Genomic DNA, 14,845 nt, shown 5'->3' on the forward strand with positions numbered 1-14,845 from the left:
GTAAAGTACAAAGTCCAAGCAATCTACGATTAGCTGCAGCTATTTGTGTTATACAAAAGCATTCGGCTTATCAACGGCACACGGAACGCCGGACCACATCAAATAGAAGAAGCTAGAAAGACACTTGCAGTACGGAAGTTGGGGGCAAAATACAAAAGTTGGCTGCGTGACAGGTATTCGGGTATACTATATTGTTATATATACATATACATATGTATTAATGGATTTACAAAGAATTGCAGTTTGCACACATGCAGTCTATATTATATATGTATATGTCTGTATATTTTAACAAAAGCGAGCATACGTATGTGTGTATGTATGAATGTGTATGTGCATGTAAAGGCAGCTATGCACAGGGCCTGCTTCACTTGTTATACTGTATAACAATATTCGATTGCAGCAGTTGTTAAACCAACGGCGTTTCTTCATAAGCTGTGTAACACTTTTACCATATAACACATTTATGTATGTATGTGTGTATGTATACATGTGTATATGCATGCTTGTGTTTGTTTAACTGCCATTGAAAGTACCTTCGTTATTTTGTTGTTCTTAAAATAAACACTTTACTGCAAATATAAACATTTCACTTAATGAGTTTCCCATTAAAAACTGTTCCAGTTATGCATGTGCATGCGATCGTATGGAAGTGTGGATAGAGTAAGTGCTTACATACACACATACTATACATACATTTGTGTAAAAGTGAGAAGCAATGATCACAACAAACAAGAAAAACTGCCTTGACGGGGTAGATATACGAAAGGCAGCGAAAACAAAACCAACTGCAGCAACAACAACAACTACGCTGCCAGATGACGACAGCAAAGCCAAAGAAATCCATGTGCATTAAGACATAATGTAATCGCTGCGAGGGTCTACACCTTTACATACCATACGTATTCAAGTAATACACACTCACATATACATATGTATATTCAATGTTGTGTTTGTGACGCCTTCGCAATTGATTAAAACAACGTAACAGCCGGCATCGGCATCGGCATCGGCTGCGACATCAACATCGGCATCGGCCATCGGCCATTGAGTCGCGCGTCGCGTCGTTGGAGCGTTCAGTGCGATCGCAGACATTGTGCAAAACGGTTCACAGAGGCAGCCGAACGCTAGACACTAAAAGCTAAACCTGGAACGCTGAACGCTGGAATTGGAAGTCAAATTGAAATTGGAAGTGCGCGACTAGCCGAAGGAATTGTGTCAGACCAATTTGAAAGCATTGAGGAGGGCGTTATACGCCGCTACCAGCTGAACCAGTCGACGCGCAAATAGCTGAGCGAATTACAACAGCTTGAGGTAGGTCGCGCGTCTAGCGAATAGTGGCCCAGTAACAAAATGCCGTCTTCAAGGCTGCCTGGGGCTATCAGCTGTGGCAGAAGTAGCGCCATTTGGCCTCGTCTTAGGACCTGCTTATCGTGCCACGTTGTTCAGTCTTGTTCGTTTTATTAATAACAAATCAAATTGTTGTTGAATGCGACGCGTGCTCGCTGCTCACAGTGGCTTATCAGTGATGCGAACTGAACTGTTATGAACCTGTTAAATGCCCAAGTGCTAATTGATAATATGTATGAAACGCGTTAATCTTGATAAAAAACTAACTATATGGAATCTAAAACGCAATTATCAAAATTATACTAATTAAAAATGCTCTCGTTGCATTTCTAAACTGTAAATTTCATTTGACAAGATAAAAACAACATTTAATAAATTTATAATTTTACGATCATTAAAAGCCCGTACTTGTTACGGAATGTTCCCGAAAACTCCCTCTAAAAATTGAAATAAATTATATGAAATAATGCGATTATCAGCATTATCACATAAAATAAAATACAATAAAAAAGTAAATAGCACATTTAGACACAAACAGGGAACAACAATTTTTTATGTATTCAAAAATGTATTATTCTGTGCCTTCATATTTGACTTGACGACACACCAAAGCAAAAACTCGTATTCATAAAAAACAACACATCTGATATATTTTTAGCTTTATCAATTTGTTTTCGTCTTGGAGGCTCGACATATCTACACGCACTCTCACTGTCTCTGCTCACTTTTCACATTAATTGGAACGACCATGGATAGCGTCAAGTCGTTTTTTGTCAATCCCAACAAAGAAAACAATCTGAACAATCAGCAAAATGGCGTCTTAAGTCGTTGGGCAACCTGGAATGGCAATATGCAGGCGCATTCGGATCCGGGTTCAGTGAGCCAAGCTAGGAGAGACACGAATCGCGGCGATGCTAAGCGCAAGGACAGTGATAGTTATTTCTACATAATGTAAGTACAAAACGAATAATATTTGTTTTATATAGGACACCGTATAAAGAATTGGGAAGAGTCCTATCATTATTAATTATGCTAGCCATGGGAATTGCAAATTTAAGAATAATTTGAAATGCTTTTATAAAAATAAAATTTTTTTGTCTAAAATTGATTAAAATCTAACAAAACGTAAAAATAAAATCTGGAATGCAAAATGAAATTTTGAATTTTGTTTTATAGTCCAAATTTAGTAAAGGTACTAATTGATTGAGAAAAGTTTGTATTACATTTTTTATTTATTTATTTACTTTTCCATTATATACATCTGTAATAAAAATAATACTGGGAATTGTTAGATATTTAGAAAGCTCCTTTGAAGCTATAGAATTGGTTAAAGCTTATGCCAGTGGGTATACGAAAGAATAGTAATAATATTATAAATTTAATCTAAATCAGATATAATAAAAACAATGCTGGGTAATGTGAGAAGAGTTATCAGAGGAAAAAATTACATTGTATCAGAAAGAGCCCAATAGATCGAGTAAATAAAGTTATACGTACATTTATAAAATATAAATACAAGGTATAATAAAAATAACAGTAACATAATAATGAGAGGTGGCAATAGATTAGATATAACCTATCTTGACTTTTTCCAATCAGCAGTGAAGACTGTCAACACACTTGACTCATAAATTTTTTTCGATCCCCCTTATCAGAACTATATATGTATCGATTGCACTGCAATCTCTTGATCATAATTTTGGGTATTGAAGTCACAATTTTTGTGAGCAGTGTACAAAATTTGTGCGAATATTATTTAACATTTTAATTGGCTCTCAAACGATCTCTAGTTAGTACTCAGTACGTAAACCAGTTTTACGAACGGATTACTGCCATTGCCTTGAAAAATACCAGTATCTCGTTTATAAAACCAACTTTCGTCACAAACAATTCCAAATCAGAAGCAAAACAAAAGCTTTGAATGCTAGAGCTTAATATCTAAACAGAGAGGCAGAGATTTGTGTATAAATAGAGAGATAGAGGCAGAGAGAGAGAGAGGAAAACTCGCTTTGGGGGATTACTTTGTTCTGGTTTCCAATTCAGTCACGAATTAACAGCGCCAAGCCTCAGTTGAGCGGTTTTTTTGTCTCTGCTCGCTGAAATTATTTTAAGGCTGGAAGCTGTTAAATATCCGAAAATAACCCCATCTGATCTGAAGTCAAGTATAAAGTGCGTGATTCAGCAGCGCAGTTGAAACAGTTTCAACTGGCCAACGGGCAGGAATAGTAGCAGCGCGTAAGCTCCGATATGGAACTAACCATGATTCATTCAGATTAGAATAGTTTCATCTCTATTACTCTTAATATCATCGGTGCCCTGAGTTGCCCCCAGCACCGCTTACATTCTATATATAAATCCAATTCTCATAATATAATTTATAACTAATTATATTTCCTTTTATTTCAGGTGGCGGGCTTAAAGACGATATTCCAGCAGCAAGCGAAGCCATATTACAATAGGATATTTAGTCTAAAGTTACCTGGAGCGGCTTTTGATTTCATCTAAAATTAGAAACATCGGCGCTGTGACAGACGTGTTTTGCCCTGTTGCACAATCTCCATAACCGATGTTTAGTGATATTAGCTATTTATTTGTAATTCGTAATTCGTTAATCCGTAATTATATTTGATAATTGTCTGATCGAGACTGGCCTCTCTCTAACCTTTATATGGATGCGATAACAGTTATTGGCTTGATATATTGGCTGATCTGCATGCTCTTATTTGGACCCATGATGTTCTTTGTCTGCGTTTATTTACCTGAAGTGCCAGTGCGATATGTGAAGAGCTTGAGGCAGCACACCTAGGTCTTTTACACCTAACTTAATTGTCAAATATAAATATACACACATATACATATATATTGTATGCAGTACATAGAATATATACATTGCGCATATTTTATATATTATACTGATATTGATACTACTGATGTACTCCTATAGACACAATAAAATCAAATTCATGTGGAATATTCAGGCCTTTCAATCTCGTCTACTAGGTTTCAGCTCTTCGATCTAGCCGGAGCGTCGCCCATTGGCCTTCAAGCCAGCATTCGCTTAAAAAATTTATTTATACGTTCGCTGTGTGACTTGAGAGTGCATTGCACTCTAGAGCTCACTTGGTACACGCATTCTATGGGCATTACGGATAAATACTCATTGTACTGATCAAGTGTTTTTGGAATCAGTGTGTAAGGAGAGTAGCTGAGTGCAGTCTTATATAGCTTTTGTTATTATGAGCAATTGTGATTGTACTAATGCTTTTGTTATAGGTTTAAGTCCATGAACTACTACAAATATAGCTATTTTAACAATTCTATTCAACATTGTTAAACTAACTTTATATCTTAAGTATAGCTATATTATGTATATAGTTTAACAATAGAAGGCCAGATGATTCCGAGTAGAAATTATATTATTATTTGTAAAGCGTTATGCAAAAATAGTTTTCAAATAATCGATTGCAATGTGACAGTACTTTTCAAATTTTTTAGTTCTTTCCAAGATTCATTCTTTGCTCTCTAGATCTGTCAGTTATTTAGTACAAACTTGTCTTATTTTAACAAACCTTTTAGCTGAAATCATTTCCATTAGCTCTATGAACTCCCATTTTAAAGGTGACTAGCGATCGACTACATTCTAATCACATTTAAATATCAATGCAATATATATGTTTAAAATATAGTTTCTATACGTTTTCTTGATTCAGAGAGGCTTTATATTGAGAAAATTAAATTCCGCAGTACGAATTATACAATTCTACGAAAACAATAATTAGAATTGCTGAGTAATTTTTCATTAACAGAGCTTATCAAGAGATCAGGAGAATTCATATTATACGAATAGGCTTAGAGCTTAATCAGATGGACATTACATAAAACGCAATATTTTATGTGTATATATATGCTTTATTTACAGTAATCATATTAAATAAAAATTTACAGCAATTTTTCTGTTCATGCGTAATAATGGGAAGCCAGAGTTTTTCTTAAATGACAGACTTATAGGGTTCCATTGATAATTGGGCAAACCTACCAAGGTTTTATACTTTTATATATATGTATACGAATCCTTCAATTACGCTAATGTCCCTCCGATACTTCTAATTGTTCATTATGAACGAGGTAGATGCCACTAAAGCAAATTTGCTGAGTACCAGGTCGTTGACAGTCGCGATATCTGGGCGGTTGGCAAATCAATATGCAAATGGCAGCCGGTGCGTGGGAGCTCGGGATTTCTATAGTAACTCGAATAAACAAAGCAAGGAATGTAAGGCAAAGCAAGCGTCGAATTCCATTGTTCTATTTCACAATTACGTAAAGTTTAGACTGTGAAAAACATAAATTGGTTTAGTTAATGTCCGGAAAAGGCTCACAGGCTTCACTGTGGGTACAACAAAACAGCAAAACGAACAAAGTAAGACACGTTTAGTTCAAGAACTTGGTACACCGATAAGGATACGGCCCCAACATGCAAAGCGCAAAAGCCAAGGACAAGAAGAAGGTGAGCAATTACTCTAATATCATAATTTGACAGCAAAAATCCACACAATGCTGAGAATTTTGGGTAGAGCACTTGCACAATTCCACAATTTCACAATTCTGAGCAGCGAGCAGCGAGCTCTGAGCACATGCGAACACTTTGGGAGCTGTCAACGGTGTGATTGCGCCTTGGGTAGCTGGCGCATTCTCGGTCGTCCTTCGTTACATGATTCTATTTTCGTATTTAAAAATTTGCGATTACTTTTTAATAAGTTGGCTGGAACGTAGCACAGCGAAAGTTATTGGCGCTCTGATGGAACTTTGTCACGAAACATAATTTGCAATGTGCCCAAGGCGGCGCAGCTCGACCAGGACAGCTGGGGGATGAGCAGCCGGATGAGCTGGACTGGGCTGCCGTGTGCGTGCTCACAAAAGAGATGGCGCTGCCAGCTTTCAGACTGAGGGTAGATCACAAAAACTAAATACAACTTTATCTAGGCTATATAAAAAATTGTTGCGGAGCCTTGGCCAATTGAGTGTCGATGGTAATCAACGTCACCTACCAGCTCCAAACGCAATAAAAGAGTCAATAAATCAGACATGGATATGACTCGGGCCATAAAAGTAAATAGGTAACTCTAAGCGACGCCTCTGGGCATTGCCGTAATAGGTCGCAACTCATAGTCGTTTATTTGTATATAACTATTTACGCGCCCTACCGGAAATGTCAGCACCCTCTCGACTCCAAGCGCATCCTTTGCCTATGACGTGCCGTCGACGTCAGCGACGGAAGTTTTTTGAAACTTTCGCGAACGTCATCAGAACGGGCCCGCTGACAGTGCCTACCTCGAGCTGGTCCTAGGCCCCTAGGCTCAGTCGTGTTGCGCTCTTCAAGAGGTTCAGGCCTCGTGCTTGAAACATTTCACAGTGCTCTCCATCAAATAAAGCAGATTGCCAAGATGTGGAAGCTAGCGAATAAGGCCATGGCGGTATATGAGTACTTCCAATCGTAGAATATCTCTAACTGCAACTGTAACTACAAACAACTGTATTTGCAACTCTCTAGCTTTATCTGTAACTGTACCCATATCTGTATCTGTTTCTGTATCTGTAACTGAGCAGCTTAGTACTAGATCTAACGCAAGTTGCTTCAGTAGTGCGTGTGTGTGTGTGTGTGAGTGTCTAAGCAACAAGCCACAAACCAAAATATGTAAATACAATCTTAGAATCGAATTCCTGATATATATGTACATATGTATAGTTCAACAAATCTAGATTTTATTTTCGCCAATTCAATTCTACGTAGATCTAGTCATTCAACCAAGTCTTCTGTATATAAGTGCATATCATCTATGAGTAGCTAACCCCAGCTGTCTGCCCCAGCTCTCTGTTCCGCACTCGAAACATTAACCCATAGCTCGTACAGTCGCAAAAGCAGAGAAAATATGTCAGACATCGATGTCGCGCAGGATGAGGCTGGTGCCTGTGGCGCTAGCACGGACGAGCTGACTGTGGCGGAGCAACAGCTACTCGAGGAGGTAAATGCAACTGTCAGCCACCCACCCAGCACCGCCCACTTGAGAGAGCGACAAGTGCCTGGTAATCGGTCTGCCGAGTACATAGACCCTTTCCAAATAGTCAAATAGTAGCTAGCAAACATTCAGATTGACAGTTGAACAAGAAGTTTGTAAATTACCTTTAATTATAGAAGATAATACTATATTTATGTATGATATATTCATACTTGTTATTATATATATTATATACGTATGTATATGTATGTATCGTATTCTATATTATTATATATAGATTTCATATGAACTCTCCTATGTAGTTAAAATAATACATCTATCTACTTTATGAAACAAGTTCGGTTATCGTATTTTCTGCAGACTCGGTTAACTCGCTGACTTGATGTTCGACATTAAGATAAGATATGAGATAATATATAATATAAATTTTTTGTTTTGTCTGTGTTAAAGTTTTTGGAATACAACTTTGCATTCCATCCAACATTTATTTCAATCGATATTCCTGTTCCTGCACTTCCTAGCCTAATAATTAAATTCCTGAAAGTGCTTATAGTTCCATCGATATTTCTCTTCCTGGTATCCACAAATGCATCCTAAGCCAATATTTATTTTACATTCCATTAAGTGCTATCAAATGCAAGCCGATATTTGATTAGTATTGAAAGTGAAAGACAGTTTAAGATAGACTTTTGGAAAGAGTAAATTTCAGATACTTATGAATATGCATGCTGTGGGCTATTATACTTGACTTGTTCTCACTGATCACATAGCTCCAAATCTGTGCACAATTTTATTCGAGCAATTGATGTTTGATTTGCCCCATAGTATCCTAGCACTGTAATGGTGTATCCAGATGGAAGGTAAGTCCTTGACCGTTTCTTTCAGCTCCCAGATGCGCACTATCAAAAATTCTTAGCACACAATTCACAATTGACTCGACTGTCTGCCCACTTATGAATCTAATGACCCGCTATATATGTATATTATTCGAAATCCAAAAATAGAATAGGCAATCCAAGGCCAAGGGGGAAGGTGGCGGCGGTGGCGATGCAGATGATTTCGATGCCTGGATGAAATCACGCCAATTGGTCAAGCCAGATGATCAATTGGATCTGACAGACGCCGAGCTGGCCGAGGAGGTGACCAAGGTGTTGACACCCACCAATACGAATGTGCTGCGCAATTTGGTAGTGTACAACTTCAAGTTGGGTGAATTTGTGCTGGCACCCATACCAGGCAATACTGTGACCTTGATCAGTTTTCCGGGCAATTCGCTGCACGTGGACTCGGAGGAGGCGCGCTTTCAGGTGGAGGAATGCGAGGAAATTGGCTATCCTTTGCCCATGCCGAACTATGCTGTGGTGGAGCAGCGCGAGACTGTGATGGAGGGCGAGGAAGAAGGCGAAGGCGAGGACGACGAAAAGGACGACGGCGGTGCCAAGCCAGCAGCCGATGCTGGCGAAGAAGAAGAGGCCGAAGAAGAGGAGGAGGAGGAGGGCAAGACTGAGGGTGAGCAGGCCACGGAGGGCGAGCCGGCCGGCGATGACGACGAGCAAACTGGAGCACGGCCAGTAGTACCAGTCTCTGGCAAAAAGAAGAAACTCATCAACCAGTTCAACTATTGTGAGCGGGCCACCCTCACCTATGTCAATCCGAGGCGTGTAAGTAGAGAGCAGCGTTCATCACCCATCATCTCGCCTACTCTTAGTCTCAAAATCTTCCATAGAATGTGGACACCCAGACCATTCCGCCGCCTCGCTCGCAATTCGGCGCCAATGTGCTGCAGTGGACCATCTACGACAGCTACAACGAGGACTATGCCGAGCAGCAGAAGGCCGGCGCCGTGGCTGCCCGACGTCCGACGGCCAAGCAGAACTTCAAAAAGAAAACCGCCTACGCGGAGCAGTTGAATCGCAAGTATCTGCGATGCTGGCAGATACTCGAGCGCATGATCAACCAGAACATCTTCGATGACATCAGCAACGACTATCGCTACTGGGAGGATCCAGCCGATGAGTATCGCGACGGCGAGGGCAATCTGCTGCCCCTGTGGAAATTCCAATACGAGAAGACCAAGAAGATGAATGTCACCGAGCTCACCTTCAATCCAAGCTATTACGATCTCTTTGCCGTTTGCTATGGCTCACGTGAGTCGCCGACGTTTCTATATTACCTGAAGTATTTATATAGCCCAACTCTCTCTTACAGATGATTTCCTAAAGCAACACAATGAAGGCTATCTGTGCCTGTTTACCGTCAAGAACCCAGCCTATCCAGATTACATAAGTGAGTATATAGGTCTAGGTATATAGGTTTAAAAAATTTTATTATTCCCTCTTCTCTCTGTCTCTACCTTTTTGTCGCTCTCCCTATCGCTCTATCACACTCTCTATCTGCCTTTCTCTATCTACCTCTCACAATCTCGTTCTCTATCTCTCTGTCTCTCTCCCTGTGTCTCTCTCTCTCTCTCTGTCTGCCTTTTTTTCTTATTCTCTATCTCTCTGTTTTTCTCCCTGTATCTCTCAATCACTCTCTCTCTCTCTCTCTCCTCTCCTATTCTTCACTCCAGTTCAAACGGACTGCGGAGTCATGTGCTGTGATATCCATCCCAATTATCCCTTCCTCGTGGTGCTGGGCCTCTACGACGGCAACGTGTGCGTCTACGATCTGCGCGATGGCTGCAAGGCGCCGATGTATGTGTCCAGGGGCGTCAAGTGTAAGCACGCGGAGTGCGTGTGGCAAATCAAGTGGGGTCCGGACATGGCTGATGGCGAAATCAACTTCTATTCGGTGTCCTCCGATGGCTGCGTGTTCAGCTGGATTCTCATGCAGAATAAGCTGTGGGTGACCACCATGATTACGCTCTACATCGAGAACGACATCGCGGATGGGCCGGATGGCACGAAGGTAACGCTCAGGACCGGCGGCTCCTGCGTTCAGTTCCATCCGACCAATACGACAGTCTATCTTGTCGGCACCGAGATCGGCTTGATCTACAAGTGCAGCACGCTGTTTAGCTCCAAGTATCTGATGACCTATGATGCGCACAATATGTCCGTCTATCGCATCGACTACAATCGCTTCGATACGAACATATTTGTGTCCTGCAGCGGGGATTGGCGCGTCAAGGTGTGGGAGGACATGCGACCCGATCCGCTCTTCATCTTTGACCTCGGCTCTGCCGTGGGCGACGTCAAGTGGGCACCGTACTCCAGCACCGTATTCGCGGCTGTTACCACCGAGGGCAAGGTGCATGTTTTCGACCTGAATGTGAATAAGTACCAGCCCATATGCGTTCAGGCGGTAGTGCCGAAGCGTAAGAATAAACTCACTCGCCTGGCCTTCAACGAGAAGCTGCCCTTCATCATTGTGGGAGACGAGAAGTAAGTATGAGCTGTGGGAGAGTGCTCCACCCAGCTTACATATTCCTTTCCTTTTTCGCTTTCCAGGGGCGTTACCACCTCGCTCAAGCTCTCGCCGAATCTTCGCCTCATGGTCAAGCCGCCGAAGAAGCAGCTCTATCTCGATCAGCTAACACTGCAAAATGCCAAACTGGAAAAGCTGTTATCCTTGGTGCGCGAATTGCCGGAAGGTGCTCAAGCACCCGATGCCGCTACCACTGTGAACACTTAAAGCCAATGGAGCCTAGTTGTATTTGTGTGATAGTGTATTATATTTTAATAAGTTAAAATGCATATATTGAATTGGTACGAATAGTACAGAGTTCTTTATTGTATAGACGGTAGTTCCGAGAACTTTGGCTTTAGAAATTTACATGCTCACTCACTAACTTAGCTTTACCTATATGTGTATATCTATAAATATGTATAGACATCCATGCGAACTAGCTATAAACACAGAGGGAAAACTATATAGACACAGAAAGGAACACATAACCTCAATTTTACAAATACTTTAAAACAACGCTCCACTCATATATCGTACACCTACAGGAAGTGTGCATATAGTCGAAAGTCGTTCAACTTTTACAAAATTTCAACTAATGCTAAAAACTGAATGCAATTTCCGCTAAGGTAAATGATTATCTATCTACTCCTCCTCGGGAGCCACATTATCCGATTTGACCTTGATGTTCTTGCCCTCGAGATACTCCAAGACATTGTTGGGGCACATGATGCTCTTGCCCAAAAAGAGCACCGTCGACATGGGATGCAAGTAGTCGGAGGCGAAGGTGGTTGCCTTCCAGCCGAAGAAGCCGCTCGCTCGCACCTCATTCCCACTGATCTCGTAGGGCAGCAGATTGACGCCCACCTGATTGACCTTGGAGAACTGCACGCGGAAGTAGTGGCCATCGGTCGCCTTGATCCAGTAGAAGCCCTCATTGTCCACGTGTGGCTTGCTCTGCGACTTCTTCATGGCGTTCGAGCGCTCCAGGTCCTGCACATTGAAGCTGATGTCAATGTCGTAGGCATCCGGCGACAGCTGATTCGTCTCGATGGCGCTCTTGAGCGCATAGTTGTCCAGCCAGTAGCGTATGCCCACATTCTCGAACTCCTCGAGCACATGGTTGAAGGTGGTCTTCAGCTTGTCCAGGCAGCAGGGCGGCGTGTGCTTGCCCAGATAGTAGTAGAACGGACGACTGTTGTAGACGGTGCCGATGCACGACTTTGTCGTTCGCTCACAACCAAACAGATCGATGTCCGTGACGGCGGGCAGACTAAAGTTCGAGTACGAGAACTGTGCATCCAGCACGGGGCTGTGCGGCTGCCAGTTGCCTTCACGGGCCGCGGCCTTGCCGCCCAGTCGGTGGGTGCGCCTTACCAGGCGCTTGATCTGTAACTTTTTGTACATCTCGCGAAACTGACGACGACGCAGCTCCAGGCGCCGCTGTTTGGTGTGGAACGAGGCAAACAGCTTGCGGCCCTCCAGAAACGACTGAGGGAACACACTCGTCTGTGAAAGACGAGAAAATCTGATTAGAAATAATCATGATAAAGGACAAGAGCATTCATGTCGGTTATAAATGATTTACATACTCATTCACGATCTTAAAACAGAGAAACTATAATAAAATGCAGACTGTGTTAATTATATATCTTTCATCTGTTGAGGAAGACTACAGTATTTCATGTGCCATACCTGGAGATCCACATGATAAATATATCTGACGTCTATAGGCTCAACAGGTTATTCCATAAAATACAATAGATTATTCTAATACCGTAGAAGAGATAGTTTTATTCTATTTGTCAGGATGCCAACGATATTGATTTCCTTAAGTATCTCGCTGGAATAGCAACAAAATGGCATTTATTCCGGACAAGAGATTCGGCGAATCAGCTCATGACAAATATCTGATAATAATAAAATAGAAGATACACGTTTACCCATAATTACGCCCTAACTGGTCTATTCGGGGACTGATTGATTAAGCTGAAAGGAGTATAACTGACATTGGACTAATTCAATATACCCCTTTCACTATGTGAATGAGTATATAATGCAATGTTGCACACATATATGTATACATTACCGTTAGGTTGGCAATCTTTGCCTGCACGTAGAGCATTTCCGGAAAAGGCAAGCCGAATGGTTCCGGCATGGCGCCAAGTGTGGCCACGTCAATCAGTATCGCATGCTTCTGCAAGAACTGTAAAGAGATCATAAATACATATACACATACATATACATGAATCAACTATCAATGCCTTACCAAATCGCAATGCGTAGTATCATTGCGCGCCTCCAGTTCCATGGTCCAGTTGGGCAAGTCCAGGTTGAGTTTCGCACAGCTGCTGTAGGCTTTCGAATTGCCCGCAAATGGGATGAGCAGCAGGCGACGCACTTGCTCATCCGGCGCAACTGTGACACGCTGAGCCGGTGCTTTGCCCGACTTTGTGTTCATCTCTCGCAGGATTTTCTGCAGCAGATTCTTGCTGCTCAGCCGCACGCTGTCCGGCATCAGCAGAGCATATTTGGTGTGCACAGCCGCGAGGGGATTCAGTTGGTCACGCGTGCGACGCACGTCGAAGGCCAGACTCATGAAGTGCACCGTCTGCTCCTCGCCGCTGGTCAGATTGCGCTCAAAGCTGACCGGCGGATAGGCGTACTCGGCGGCGCCCTCCTGCAGCACCAGAATGGGCATATTCGGCACGACATCCAATATGCTAAGGGAGAGAAAGAGAATAAAGAGTCAATATGGATAATCCTCATCTAATCTGAGCTCTACTCACCTCTCGATGCTGGGCCGCAGGTCCTGCTCGAAATTGTAGTGCCCGTAGAAGACAATTGTAATGGACTTCCTTATGTGCTTGTTGGCATTGCGTGCCTTGTCCTTTGGCGAGAGCTTCGGTCCGCGGGCCGCCTCGCTCTTTGGCTTTGTGTCGGTGACTTCGCCCGTCAGAGCGCGGCTAATGCGCCGCCAGAGGAACGAGTTCCAGGTGTAATAGAAGAACACCAGGTTGACTATGATGAAGCCAATTAGCACCAGCTTCACAGAGCGCAATCTAAATATCTTCATGATGCTGTGTGTCCTTAGTCTTGTGTCCTGCGGTAATTGTTTGATTGGCTGCCCAGCGGCTTAGCCTCGTGTATTTCTGAGCTCTACGCTTGCAACTCTATTGGCCATTTATCATTGTAATCTCACAGGCACGACTCGTATTCACTTTAAGTTGCTCGCAGTGGAACTACATTTTATTTAAGATTTTCTTGCATTTGTTTTCATTTCCGATTCCTTTTCGATTAGCTATTCACGAATATTTTTCATCTCACAAGCTTTTGGCATTCGATCAGCTGATTTCCTGGTGGAATGAAGCAGCTGGTTTGGCAATAAGCTAAAATGCCGTTAGGGATGTCCTGTGAAAGCTTTCGCCAGAGCTTTTTCATAAATAACTAAGGATGCGAAACATACCCCTAATGCACGCAGGCCATAAGGAACAAGCTCATTAAAAAACTCCCTTAACAACCACAAGCAACAGCGCTTCGGAAAAATTATTGAAAAACTGAAATCTACATGTTTAACAAATAAAAGAAACTCTAAATATAAATTATAATCAAAAATATTAGTTTGTCCTTAAAATATTTTTAAATGTAAAAATATTTTAAATTGAGCTAACATATAAACTTAAAATTTAATCTAAAAACCAATATACTCATTTCATTTTTTTGGGAATAGATATAATAAATTATTATAAATTGTAACCATTTAAAAATATATCTAAAAAAAAATTTTTATTTATTTATTTTTTAATTAATTTTAATTTACAACTATTTATTATACTCATTCTCACTTCGTCATAATTTTGAGAACATAATTTATATTAATAAATATTAGACATAAATATATATTTTTATTTATATATTGAAAGTACAATATTTAGTAATATTGTATACTTTATGAGTTGGCTTACAAAAAGTAAACCTTGGCGGGAATATACCAAATAATAAATATTTATTTATACACATACATTTTATCTGTAGACTAACTACTTTTTGACTACCATCTTATATATAGACAGAGC

General features: G+C 41.3%; 4 protein-coding genes across 7 annotated transcripts; 3 read left to right on the top strand and 1 right to left on the bottom strand.

The window, feature by feature from the left end:
- The first annotated feature begins 44 nt into the window (after positions 1–44).
- Positions 45–4,321, top strand: LOC149091165 (uncharacterized). 2 transcript variants are annotated; one of them, XM_089261670.1, is made up of 3 exons: positions 45–157; positions 2,009–2,301; positions 3,757–4,321. In XM_089261670.1, exons 2-3 carry the CDS (start codon positions 2,099–2,101, stop codon positions 3,767–3,769), a joined length of 216 nt encoding a protein of 71 aa, XP_089117796.1. In that variant the 5' UTR covers positions 45–157; positions 2,009–2,098; the 3' UTR covers positions 3,770–4,321. The 2 variants fall into 2 exon arrangements, with proteins under 2 accessions (XP_089117796.1, XP_017961619.2); XM_018106130.2 differs by lacking the exon at positions 45–157 and adding an exon at positions 1,051–1,314.
- LOC108654649 (uncharacterized) lies at positions 4,019–4,321 on the top strand. The gene has a single exon (XM_018106131.3). It carries the CDS (start codon positions 4,019–4,021, stop codon positions 4,154–4,156), a length of 138 nt encoding a protein of 45 aa, XP_017961620.1. The 3' UTR covers positions 4,157–4,321.
- Positions 4,322–5,616: 1,295 nt separating this feature from the next.
- On the top strand, positions 5,617–11,080 carry LOC108654640 (dynein intermediate chain 2, ciliary). 3 transcript variants are annotated; one of them, XM_018106118.3, is made up of 6 exons: positions 5,617–5,854; positions 8,369–9,025; positions 9,091–9,511; positions 9,573–9,650; positions 9,934–10,747; positions 10,814–11,080. In XM_018106118.3, the coding sequence occupies exons 1-6, from the start codon at positions 5,822–5,824 to the stop codon at positions 10,995–10,997; spliced, it is 2,187 nt and encodes a 728-aa protein (XP_017961607.1). In that variant the 5' UTR covers positions 5,617–5,821; the 3' UTR covers positions 10,998–11,080. The 3 variants fall into 3 exon arrangements, with proteins under 3 accessions (XP_017961607.1, XP_089117419.1, XP_089117418.1); XM_089261293.1 differs by lacking the exon at positions 5,617–5,854 and adding an exon at positions 6,777–6,821; XM_089261292.1 differs by lacking the exon at positions 5,617–5,854 and adding an exon at positions 7,263–7,370.
- LOC108654642 (ribitol 5-phosphate transferase FKRP) lies at positions 11,064–14,133 on the bottom strand. The gene is made up of 4 exons (XM_018106120.3): positions 13,559–14,133; positions 13,039–13,492; positions 12,859–12,975; positions 11,064–12,278 (listed from the first exon to the last, which is right to left on the bottom strand). Exons 1-4 carry the CDS (start codon positions 13,843–13,845, stop codon positions 11,415–11,417), a joined length of 1,722 nt encoding a protein of 573 aa, XP_017961609.1. The 5' UTR covers positions 13,846–14,133; the 3' UTR covers positions 11,064–11,414.
- Between the last annotated feature and the right edge of the window lie 712 nt (positions 14,134–14,845).

This window comes from Drosophila navojoa, chromosome 5 (genome assembly GCF_054131105.1).
Source record: "Drosophila navojoa isolate 15081-1374.11 chromosome 5, UAZ_NAV_1.0, whole genome shotgun sequence".
In the NCBI taxonomy this organism is placed as follows: domain Eukaryota; kingdom Metazoa; phylum Arthropoda; class Insecta; order Diptera; family Drosophilidae; genus Drosophila; species Drosophila navojoa.